The sequence below is a fragment of the Halictus rubicundus genome, chromosome 18 (assembly GCF_050948215.1).
Source record: "Halictus rubicundus isolate RS-2024b chromosome 18, iyHalRubi1_principal, whole genome shotgun sequence".
Lineage (NCBI taxonomy): Eukaryota > Metazoa > Arthropoda > Insecta > Hymenoptera > Halictidae > Halictus > Halictus rubicundus.
The window spans coordinates 761,825-774,146 of NC_135166.1; the positions used below are offsets into that span (position 1 = coordinate 761,825).

Consider the following 12,322-nt stretch of genomic DNA (forward strand, 5'->3'; position numbering starts at 1 on the left):
TATTCGGCCAACTCGTTACAATTTCCATGAAGTTCTCTGCTCCGTGGCGGATCGGTGGTTTCGGTCATGAATAGTATAACGGCCGGCGCGAGCGATAAACCGAACGGTAATGGCCAGCTTTGTCAACAAATTGGAATAGTTTACGAGGCGTTCGCCGTTTGAATATCAAGCTCGTCTGTTGCTCATTGTTGCCCCGGGTGTTCATCATCCCCAAAGTTTCCGTGTAGTTTTCGAGTGGCAGGGGTGCGATATTGGCTCGGATGAATTTGATGCGCGATCCGTGCACTACGAGCATCCCATTTCAAGCAGGATGCTGAAAAGTCACCAAATTTTGGGGTAGCTCGGACACCTAAAATTTCTAAGAAACCCTTATCTCCCGGAAAAATGGCGATTTGTTGCAAAGACAGAAAACGATCGTTTCGTAAAAACTGCGAGAAACGTAAAAATCCATTTTGCTCTATTGTTTAGCACAAAGTTACGCGATCTAAAGAAATTGCGAGAACACGCGGCAATATCGGGAGCGTCATAAAACACGCGTAAATGATCCCCGCGACTTAATAATACCGATGAGCCACATTCAGTAGATAATTTAGCGGAAAAATGTCGGTAACGAGGTTACGATATCGAAATCGATCGGAACGTAGTACGCGAATGAATCCCTCGGTAGAAAGCTTACCGATAAATCTGGTCGTGCACGATTCAGCGTAATCGTTTCCGCAACGCGTGTGTCGCGTTCACACGTCATTTGCGAGGAGACATAACATTCGTCGATCGCAACGCGCACAACTTCTGTTGCGAATCTTTTGTCTTTCGCGCTGCTTTTCCATTCGGAGGAACGGAACAAATTGTACCGGAGACACGGCAAGCCCGACGAAGCGGTGGATGGGAATTTTCCATGGGGCAGTACCTGTCACAATGCGATCACGTGATCTAATGGCGCGGGTCAACGTTCCGTCCTTTCATTACGGGGGCTTTACAACCTACCGCGGCTCCCACAAAACCCTGCACGAATCGGCAGACAATTGTCCGCAAACTGTCCGCAAGGCGTCCTACTTGTTGGCGACTATTATAATATTTGTTGAAAGAACTTTTCTACTAAAATCTTCAATATAATAAACACTATTCAACAAAGTAGTTTTAAGTATTTTAACTTGCACTCGATAGCGTATCTGAGCGCTTTCCGGTTCGCCAGAGGCAAACGGAAATAAGCGGCGACCGGAGCAGCACGAGTCGATGACGAGTAGCATGATCGTTAAATCGGAGCAGAGAAACCGTGACCGTGTTTTAGTGCGTCTCAATTTCCTCATCGTCGGCCGCCGAATCGATCCGACGCATTATTCCGCCGACTGACGCATCCCGCGAACAATTCTTTCTTCGCCAACACGATTACGAGGGAGTCGCGCGTGCATCGTTCGACGCGGCCTGGCCTTCTCCGATGCAGTCCGCGATACGCACGCTGCATGCGGCAATGCACTCACCCCACTGTTACCGTTGCCCCGAGTGAATCACTCGGCCGACACCACGAACGCACTTGTCGGTAAACAATGTTACGCTCCGGCGATGATTGGCTACCCGGGAATCGGTCGACTGAGAATTCATTGATGAACAATTGGAACGATCCGGACAAACATTCCTTGTCTTTGATTTGCTAATGGAGTCGATCGACTTCGGTACACCAACTTCGATCGACTAACTCCGGAGTTTAGCTAATATTCTTCTGTAATATATTCGTACGATGCTAATGGATACTTCAGCTAATTTTTTTTCGACTTCCCCGGCGTTTTTCACTTGTCAAAATCAATGTAAACTTTATTGACAGAGGTATGGAGCGAGAAAGGCGTCAACTTGTTTGTTCACACGAACCCGACACGTGGACCAAACGACTTCTAGCTCGGGCAATTTGCATTTGCGATCGGCCGTGAACTTTATTGGATAAGCCAGCTGTTGTGCAATATATTAATTGAAGCATCATCGGGTCTCCGTTAATTATTACGTGCCGTGAGTCTACCTGAGCTCTTTTGTATGCACGTGATAACAACGAGAAGGAAACATTTTGTTCGTGGATGGAGGCGTTTACCTAGGTAGGGTTACAAATTTGATTGGATACGCGTCCTAATGTTTCATTTAACGTTACAATTGTAAAGAATACTCACACAGGAGGGAGTCCAGCCGCTCCTTGATGCTCTTGCTCTTGTTCATCCTCTCCACGTCGCTCTCGTCCGTCTCCAGCGGCGTTTCCCATTCGGAGGAGTCATAGGTTTGCTCCTTTCTGGAGTCTGCGAGGTCCTCCCTCTCGTTCCTTTTCTCGACGTTGTCATACGAGGAGTTTCTGTCACTGTACAGCGACTCCGACGTGTCTGGTGGCTTCAACAACTCTGGGTACCTGTTCGACCGACGAAAAAGAATAATACGATAATCAGTTTCATCGTTCGATACTCATTTTCATGTTGTCATTCACTGTTTTTTCGAAATGGAGGATGGACTCACCGTTGGAGAATGATACTCTGAACGGTCAAAGTGTTCCCAACAACGTCCCTGTCGCACTCCTCGTCCGGGAACATTCTGGCAACGTTATCGCCCTCGTAATCCGCATCACAGTCGTAGTCTGGTTCGCAGTCCTCTCCCTCGTTCCCTAAACAAGATAATCAACCGATTATCAGCGGTACATATCGTGTTATTTCGACAATCGATTAATCCGGCGCGTGTTCAACGAAATAAAAACACTCGACCCCGCTTTTTTGCGAATCGACGACCAAGGTGACGGGAACTGATAGCGCGCGGAATTTACGCGTTGATGGCAAAAACTGAATAGGTTCAATTTCACACAGCACAAACAATAGAAGAATCGAAATTATATTACCTTCAATCTATTAAACGAATGAACAGAATAAGCATTGGAGAGGTCAGGAAAAAATTATCCGATCCCATCGAGTCAAAAGAAACGTGTAATAATTTTCAAGACTACCCACTGCGGCCGTGAATTAATAAACAACTTTCGCGATAAGCTAATCTACGTTTCTTCAAGCTACTTTGGGTTATATCGCGGACTAAGGTCAATTTACCGAAATAATATGTAAAACGCCATTGTCATGTTTACAATGAACTCGGTAAGGAGGTGTTTTGATTTTCGAGCAAAATAATCAATTTTTTTCTTCTTATCTGTATAACTTTGGAAAGTTAGCAGGCCGATTTTGAACGGCTTTTGTTTTGAGATTGGTTCTAAGGGGGACGCCCCCAGTGGAGACCTTTGTTACGGAGATAATACCGTATAGGAGTGCAAAAACTTGAATGGCAGTGACCTATCGTGTCGGTTGCCTACCAATGAACTCCCAGCTGGAGTCTACAGCCCAGGAGGTATCGTTGAACACCTTGGTCCTGATCTTTGGTGGTTGCACAGGCTTGGCTCTCGGGATCTTCTTGACGTCCTTGGTGCTGAGTCTCTTGGCCAGGTTGTCGACAGAGGACGATATCAGAGGCGTTTTGTCCTCTGTCTCCTCGTGCTCCTCCCAGTCGATCGGATGAAGCTGATTCGAGTTAGCACCGATCGGTGTCTGCAGCCAGCCTGGCTCGCTATGTCGATACTTGTTCGTAGCTGGATTGTTCCTGGCTCGTCTTCTCGGTATGATCGCTGCGCTCTGCGCTATAGCATCCGCCGGCTCCGCGTAAAATGGACTACCTTGTTTCGACTCCGGCGTCAGAGGACTATTGCTCTCCGACTTTGCCAGCATGAGCCCGAGCTTGTTCCTGGGAGGCGTTATGGTGCTCGGACTGTTCAACGAATTCGCACTACCTAAACAGACCAAGGTTCTCGACTTAACTTGCTGATGTGCTACGGAGACTCTAATGGAACTTAATCGAATGGTGGCGCGGATATCTAGATTTTAGTAAGATTCAAGTACTAGGTGTATGCAGACTCTTTGCTAAAATCTAGCCAACCGTTCACCTTGAAATTGGCTACTCACAAACTCGAGACAACAGATCGGGTCTCCTCCCCATTCCAGTCTCCTCGGGCGAGCCGTTCCCGTGTTCGCCGGTCTTCATGTCCTGGACAGGCTTGAAGCTGCTGAACTCCGGGCTGGTCATCTCTTTGTAGCTGAGTTTCTCGTTGCCGATCGACTTGTCGTTCCTCAGAATCATCCTGTCGTTCCTGACGATCAGCTCGTTGGTGGTTAGTCGGTCGTTGAAAGCCCTGTCGGCTGGATTCGACGATCTGTCCTGGACCATCAGCCGGTCGTTCGAGTTCCTCAGGATCCGTTGTTCCTGATGATTCGTCGAGCCGTCGTTCCTGACGAACTTGTCGTTCGGCGACCAGGTCGACTGGTTCGACTGGTCGGTCGTGTTCCAGATGTCCTCGTAGTCGGAGATCTTGTCGCCCGGCGAGCTGCGGTAGTACGACTCCAGGATGTCCGATTCCTGGTAGTGCTGCGAGTTCTTGCGCGCCTCTCGGTCTCGTCTTCGCTTCGACTTGCTGGTGCTCGACGGTGTCGTCGGCGAGAGGACGTTCGGCGTTTTGACGCCGGTGTTCGGGACTAGTTTGGACATCGGCGAGAGCACCGGTGTGGTCGGCGACAACGGCGACTTCACGGAGAAGTTCGACGTCAGCGATTTGTTCGACGTCGCGCTCTGCGGACTGAGCAGCGACGTGTTCGGGTCCGACGGAGTGTTCTGCTGCGAACAAATTAGGAAACGAATCTCTTACACCATCAATTCAACATCTACCTAATGTTTTACTTATCGGTTATCTAAATCACCTGCGAACTGCAGACGTCGGTGGTCTGGTTCACGTTGAACGTCACCGTGGTGGTGACCGTGAAGTTGTTTTGCGTATGCGCCATCCCAGGCTTGGCCCATCGCGGGGGCGGTGGTGGCGGTGTCTTCACATTCTGCGCGATCGCATGATTCTCGCCAATGATGTTCCTGATCTCCGGCAGCACCGGCGAGTTCGTGCAGGACAGATTGTTGAACGTGGAGACGTTCTGATGGAAATTCGTGGTCGCGGTGTTCATCGACGCGAATCTGGTCGTCCTGGACAGTTCGACTATCGTGGATTTCGAGGTTTCCGCGGTGCTCTTCGACTCGAAGTTGATCTTCGAGTCCTGCGCCGGACTCAGCACGTTGTTCTCCACGTTGTGGACCACGGGCGACGGACAACGCACGCTCTGCACCAGATTCGGCGAGATCAGTTTCTGGGACAGCTTCTCGCTGGGCGATATCTTTTTAACGTCCATCGGCTCGTTGAACGTTGTCAGGTTCAACGTGTTCGGCGGCGTTGGCCGCGGCTGTCGCGGCAACGACGACGCGAACGTCGACGACGTCACGGCCGTCGTCGGCGATGAGCTTCCTGCCAAGAAAAACACTCAATTATTTTCGTCTCGAGCGCCTTTCGCCCCTCCGATGGACGACCATTTGGTGTGAGAAATTTTTAGGGGAAGCTTCAAGGTTAATTGTTCCGATTTGCAAGGTAACTCACGTGTATCGTGCGACGATATCGGTGCGAGATTCAGCACGATGCTCTCGGTGGTCGGTGTGTGAATGTTGTTGTTGTTATTGCTGTGGTTATTATTTCCTGAAAAATAATTATTACCGTCATTGGATATTGTTCGCAGGAATACATACAAATAGTTTCGATAGTATTTGTGTGGTTTTTTTCATTGAACCTACCGCCACGAAAACTGCTCAAGCTCGACGTGTTGCTGCTGCTGCTTTCCGGCGGTTTCGGATTCGCCATTGGGTATCTCCAGAACTCCTGACCCAGAAGAGCCAGGGAGGAGAGTTGCTGCCTATTCTTGGCCTCGCGCATCGCCCTTGGCAGTGTCAATTGGACCGGCAATTCGTCACTGCTTGCCGAAGGAGAACAAATAAATTCAGAATGAATTAACCTGTCCTCTCTTCACTGTACACCATCTTCGTCGAAACATATTTTGCCGTTCCCTGTACCGAGCGTCGTGAAAAATTGCACGATGGTGTTGTTCGACCGGTAATAACGATAAAAACGGGAGTAACAGCTCGGAAACAGAACCGTACACTATCAGATCGGCGCGGCATAATGATAACGCGTCTCGGTAAAACAGGCGGAACGCTCATGAATCATTAACCGGGCCGGCTAAAAGGAAAAACGGCGTGTCGATTATCACGAAAACCGGGCTTAATGGCGCGAACGTGGCTTTCCGGTGCTTCCATTAGCCGCCTAAATTATCTCGGGATACGATCGTGCGCGGCTACTTTCACCGGGGCAGGTTTCGTTCGCGACTCGCGGCTCGCGGCTCGCTTCCACGCTCGAGGATTCGATAAATTATGCAACGCGGGAGAACGCCGTTGGCCTAATCTCCCTCCGGCGACGCGTTTCGATCGGTGTGCAATTTCAGCCGCGAACAGAGACAACCGAATCCCCCGACCGAATCAACTTCGTTGCTCCGATTCGCGGGTCAATCGATGGCGAATCGATTATGTTGGGTCGCGTGAAATGCTCGATTTGGAACGGTACCTTTTTCCCCGAAGAAAACCCATCGACCGAAGCTGCAACTATTGTAATCGCGACGAATTATCAGCAGGAATTTGCATAACGCTTGGATTTTAAAACAGACGTCGCTGCCCACCCTGGTACCGGTTGCTTTACACTGGAGTAGCCGAAGCTCGGGGTGGGGTATCGCAGACCGGCGGCCTTGAGCTGCCAACTTATTTCATTTCCACCGTAGTGGATGATGAACGCATGAAGAGGCCACTCACCAACACTGAGAATAGTGGGCGATCAGCGAGGGGATGTTGTCGAACCTGTTCTCGCTGGTTTCCAAGCTCAGTTTCCCCATGTTGGCTTGGATCAGGTAGTGCTCGATGTACGGTCCCTTTCCTGGCGGCAGTCGCACGGAAAGTGCCATTGTGTCGCTCTGACTCGACTGCCGGACCACGAAGTTCTAAAAACAGAAAGAAAAGGCTTTACACAGGGTCCTCCAGGTAAATCGGGCAGAGTGAAAACTCCAAGAAAGTGTCAATACACTTTTTCGCCAGTTTGTACAACGGTGAGAATAATGGAATTGTTTCTGATAATCAACAACGACCTTGTATGCGTGTATACGCTTGATTTGTTCGTCATTTTTGCCGGGGCTAGCAAGGCGAATCTTCTCGTCGGGCTTTCCACGGTTCGAGCATGAACGCTATCACGGGGAAAGAGAGAAGAAACGCGGAGTCGTTTGGTCCCATAAATTTTGCGCGAGCATAAATCCTCATTTCCAGCGGGAGAGTAAGTCCTTGCGACAGAGGTCTGACAGAGGAAAGAATAATACCCGGCTCGGGATGCATAAAACACGTTGCATCATGTTCTCCGGGTTTTCCCTCGGAAATCCGTAATCGTGGGCATCCGTGCCGATAAGTCGGCCGTTTTCCTGCGCATTCTTCAGGTTCGAGGGGCACCAGGCTCGCGACTACACGGAGAGAAGAAACAATGCTGAAGAGGAAAATCAAGACAGGAAACACGGCTGCGGCCTCTTTGCGGCCGCGAATTCATCGCTCCCTCCGGCTCTCCTTTCTGTTCGGACGACAAAAGCCTCCGGTTCGGGGCCGAGTTCACTTTAATCGCTGGAATGGACCGTCTCATCTCGTCTTTGTCTTCGGTACACCGTATTTATTCTGAGCTCGAATGTTCTCCGTGCAACGCGTGCTTAATTATCATTAGATTGCTGTGAAAATAATCACACAGGGTGAGGGCAACCAACGCGAACTTTCATGAAAGATCAGTAACATAAAGTCAAATAAAATTTGCAGAAATTTTTTTGAAAGTGATGGCACTCGCCCGTTTCATCGTGGAGCTCCGTCAACGGCGGACGGGTTGGTTTCTAGTTTTCGCAATCACCAGTCGCGTTTGCGAGGCGCGGGGGTGGGGGTGTCTCGCCAACGTAGGAGTAATTGCGGGAGGCATTGTTTTTCGGCCGTGCAATTCGACCGTGGTCGACGATGCGACGGGTCCGGGACGATTAACAAAGCTGGAAAACAATGAGCCGCCGGGAAAACAATGCTGCCACAATGCCACGGCTCGTTCGCAGTTCCCCTGCTGATTACGAGACATCCCTACCTCCCTCCCTCACTCTCCGCAACCGCCACCCAATTTTCCTCATTCAGACAGGGAAGAAATTACTTGGCACGAAAGTGGCCCTCGGCCGAAACACTTTTCACTTAATGTCCCTCGGCTCGGGACACTTATCAGTCGATACACTTTAGTTAATACCGAACAGCTTCGGACGCTTTTTCGGAGGGCAAGCCTAGAAAATTGATAATGCTAAAAAAATAATGGTCTTAAAAAGCTTCGGGTAGATTTACGTTGATGTTGGTAAGCCGGGGAAATTGATTAGGCGACGTTCGGCTTATTAATCGGTTCGTGGTCGGCCAGGCATTTATTTGCTCGATGTTGGTGAGCTTAGAGTGATTTTCAGTTGATACCGAAAGATATTGCTCTTAGCGGGTAAGCCCGAAAAATTTATTAGCAGACTCCGGTCACCCACGGACACGGTCGGGAGTAATCAAGCGGGGATTACCCGTGCCCGGACACTTTTTAATGGGTACTTAAACAAGCTGCGACACTGTTTAGTTGATAACGTTAAGTCTGAAAGATTTATTATACGATGCTGTGTGGTATTTTGGATTTTCTTCTAAAGATTTGATTCTTTCCCAGAGTTATTGCAATTTCACTCGGAAGTCTTATCTCTTTTTCTCTGATAATCTAATCTTGTCGCAGCCGCGGCGAGCACGTGAACAAATGCACCGTGCCTCGAACGAGATCCCGATCGATCCGTCGAACAGACTCTTGACCCGATCTCGATTCACCGGTTTCCTCGTTGCGACTTTATCATCCGGCATTCTTGACCTCGACTTTAGATTTTCATAAATCCCTATCCACGCTCGATCTCGTTTCCAAGTGCTCTTCCGTCGATCCCGACAGAGTCACGAGAACGTCTTGACCCTGCTTAGGCGCCGAAGATCCCTTCGTTCCGTCCAGATACGATTTCTAGTGGATCTTGACCCCGCTCTCGCCAGAGTCCGGCACTCGGTCTCGTTTCAAAATGACTTTCGCGTCACGTCGCGACAGCGTTCTCGAATAATTAAATCGTCGACGAATCTGCGGAACAGTTTCGAGCGAATCGTCCATTCTGCAACGTTTCGGACGAGCTCCTCGCATTCGCCGAGATCGAATCGAGGATGGCAATTCATCCGGGTGGTTTCGCAAGAGGAGCAGAGCAAGCAGAGGAGGAGGATCTACGGTGATATTTCACCGAGATCGTTACGAAGACAGATGGATCCGATATCGCGGCGGACCCCGGCTAAACGACGTCGCCGGAAACAAAGAAACTTTTCACCGAGGACCGATCGAAACTTCTCCATCTACGCCGCGTTTCCAGTTCCCGGCGCACGAGCATTGTTTCCCCGACAGTTGAGAATCTTCATCGCTTATCCGACGGTGCATCGGGCACACGACGAACAATCGAAGCGAGCCCCGTGCATCGTCTTATCCGACGCGAGGATAATAGGCGGATCGAGAGGATTGTTTCCCAGATGGAAAATCGTGTCAATGTCTGACATGCTCCTAATCGCCGTTCGAGATCCACAGTGATTCGACTGGGTTGTCAAAATAGGACCTACAGAGAGTATTCTCTCCGTAATTGTTGACATTTTCTCCCCGCCACTGAGGGGAGGATCCTGTGGGAAGCAGTCGAGCAGACCGGGAAAAGATCGACGAATACTTTCTCTCCAGGCGTTCCCGCGATCGCAGGCCGATATTATGGTTATTTCGGGGGAACGGACAGGGCGCGCGGCGGCAATTAGCGTTCTAGTTACGCCATTAGATGGTATCGTGCCCTGGTCGGCGGGATCAACCGTGGCCAAGGTATCTCTCGATGCATCGGCCATTTGGCAAGCGGGCGCGCCGCGTGTACCCGGGCTTAATATGCAGTAAATGCAAACGGCAGACGTTGCCCCGGCGACATACGCCGGCCCTCGACTTCTGGCGGCATTCCAGACCGCGAGATCTCGCTGAAAATACGCATAACAAGTGGCATTGTTAGCGCGCTGCCTCGTAAAAGTCCGCCCCCAAGCCGGCTGGTTGGTTTCAAGCGATTTAAATGCACCTTCGACGGCGTGGCGCGCGTTATTTGTCACCGGCCGTCTGACAAACTGCTGTCTCCTTCGCCGCCGACGCGTTCGCGACCTTTGACTCTCGGATTTTCACGCGGAAACTCGGAATCCGCGCGATCCACAGGCCAGACCCAGACGGATCGCGTCATCTTCTGTTTGTCACTGAAAAACTAGGGTAATCGTGCCAGTAGTCGTGCCAGAGTCCAAGTCGGCGTTAGAACAGTTGGAAAACTATCGAAAGAGAGGATTTTAAATGTTTAAAGAGGGAGAGATTATTGAATTTTAAAGACCGTAAAGAGGGTTATTCATCTCGTAGAATTCAATTTTCCACAGTCGCGGATATGAACGTATAAAACCCTGGTGGTTTATACCTTTCCACGTCGATTCAGAGATACGTGCGTTGGATCAAATGAAGAATTATTCAAACGAGCAGAATAAATGATCTTGGCAAGTGCGCTCTGGTTAGTATAATAGAAACAGTTCGGCCCTTTTTCATTACGCGACGTGATATAGGCGAGAGCTTGCAGAAATGATTGAGACTTTAATCAACGCCACTTTTGTTGAAATATTCGACTCGTATGGAAGCGTTTCAATAGCATGAATACCCGGTGAAAAATCCGCCATTTCCGGCCGGTGTGCCGAAAGAATTTATTATTCTGGTTTTTGTGTAATCTCTGACGGTAGGTATTCGTATAAATATTTTTCGTGGCTTGCCCTTTATGCAACTGCGTCGTGATATTCGACAAGAACTCTCATGATAAAAATCAGTGTGGTTCGGTATAAAAATGTCCCGAGGAGACGGTTCAATGGAAATCGGCTTCTCCCACCCTCATTTGTTCTCGCGGAGAACAAAGCGATAGAAAATATTCAAGAAATCTGTCGTTGATCAAAGCGCCGGGAAAATCCCGACTCGGGCCCGCCGTCTCCGAGCGAACACACCACCGGTCGAACAATTGTCCGCGCGATATTTCATATTCTTTGTTTCGTCGCCGCCGATTCAGCGACCAGGATTTTCCCTTCGCGGCTACTTCAACAGCTTCTTCAGACGTTATTTATTACCCGGCTTGCGATTGTATTCTGCCCCTTGCTCGCCTCGCGAATTGCAATCTTCGTAATAATGGATCGCGGCTGTAAATTGTCCTGCTGGGGAATTCTCCGGACAAACTTGTTCCGAATATTCACAGAAATAATTAATCCAAGTTTCTAGTGCGAGGAACTTTTTCATTTGAATAATTGAACGTCGTAAAAGTAGAAATTTTAAACATCGTTGGATTACAGGTCGTGCAAGATCTCTCGTGACGAATAATAATTAAAAGCAAAGTCCCCGCAGCGTGTAGCCTCGAGCGTGAAGATACTTTCTAACGGTGGTGGGGTGGGGTGGGGTGAGGGGAAGGGTTTTCCACGAGCCCTCTCGGGAAAACCCGCGGTGAAATTTTCCACAACGATAGCCCCTTTAGCCAGCCAGGTGGTTCGTTCGTCCACTTCCGCGGATAACTTGCTGCTCGACCGTGGAAACTCGGGCTCTCCGAGGCTTGCAATTTTCTTACGCCTAATCGATTCGCTTAAGTGCACTCACCCCTTCCTCTTTGCCTTGCAACAAGTGGAAAGCGCCGGCCCTTTGGATCCCAGGAAGGAACCAGATCGGATGAGACCGTATAAGCCTCTCGATCAGGGTGATGTCGCAGGCGACCTCGCTGCCAGAATCTTCCGTGGTGCTCGAAGATCCACCCGAGGTCGCCGAGCCCTCCGACGAGAGCGACTCCTCGCTCTGAAAATCATCGATCCATCGTTAATCTACTTGCTAGGCACATATACAATTAGATAAATTTAAAGAATTAAGAAATAATTTAAGCTTCGAACCGTGGCGAAGCGAGGGGAAGAGGGGAAGATGGTTTGCAAAAGGGGGATTAAAAAATATCTAGACGCGACGGGAAAGGGGACGCGGAAGCGAAAGAGAAGACTGAAAAAAGGAGGAGATCGGATAGCATAGTCGAGAGCGCGATTAAACGACGGCTAAATAAACGATGGCTAGGCATTGGCTGCAAATTGAGATAACCGGGGAAAGACCATTCGCCGCGCGACGGTATAATGCGGCATTAGAGTGCATTGTATGACGGCCTGCTAGGATTTACACCCTCAGAATTGCGGCTTAAAGGGGTCTAGATTTCCATATTCGTGGAGGGAGACGGAGTCGGCCGGAATT

At 49.7% G+C, this 12,322-nt stretch overlaps 1 protein-coding gene across 6 annotated transcripts in view; it reads right to left on the reverse strand.

The window, feature by feature from the left end:
- The window catches only part of Spri (Src homology 2 domain-containing protein sprint), a 99,924-nt gene that overhangs the window by 4,349 nt on the left and 83,253 nt on the right, over positions 1-12,322 (reverse strand). For all 6 annotated transcript variants that reach the window (XM_076803224.1, XM_076803230.1, XM_076803229.1 and 3 more), the window contains 9 exons: positions 11,696-11,887; positions 6,727-6,911; positions 5,662-5,837; positions 5,471-5,566; positions 4,752-5,341; positions 3,963-4,668; positions 3,320-3,790; positions 2,488-2,632; positions 2,154-2,383 (listed from right to left, as the gene is read on the reverse strand). In XM_076803224.1, the coding sequence (XP_076659339.1) occupies positions 2,154-2,383; positions 2,488-2,632; positions 3,320-3,790; positions 3,963-4,668; positions 4,752-5,341; positions 5,471-5,566; positions 5,662-5,837; positions 6,727-6,911; positions 11,696-11,887 (2,791 nt within the window). The remainder of the gene's footprint in view (positions 1-2,153; positions 2,384-2,487; positions 2,633-3,319; positions 3,791-3,962; positions 4,669-4,751; positions 5,342-5,470; positions 5,567-5,661; positions 5,838-6,726; positions 6,912-11,695; positions 11,888-12,322) is intronic.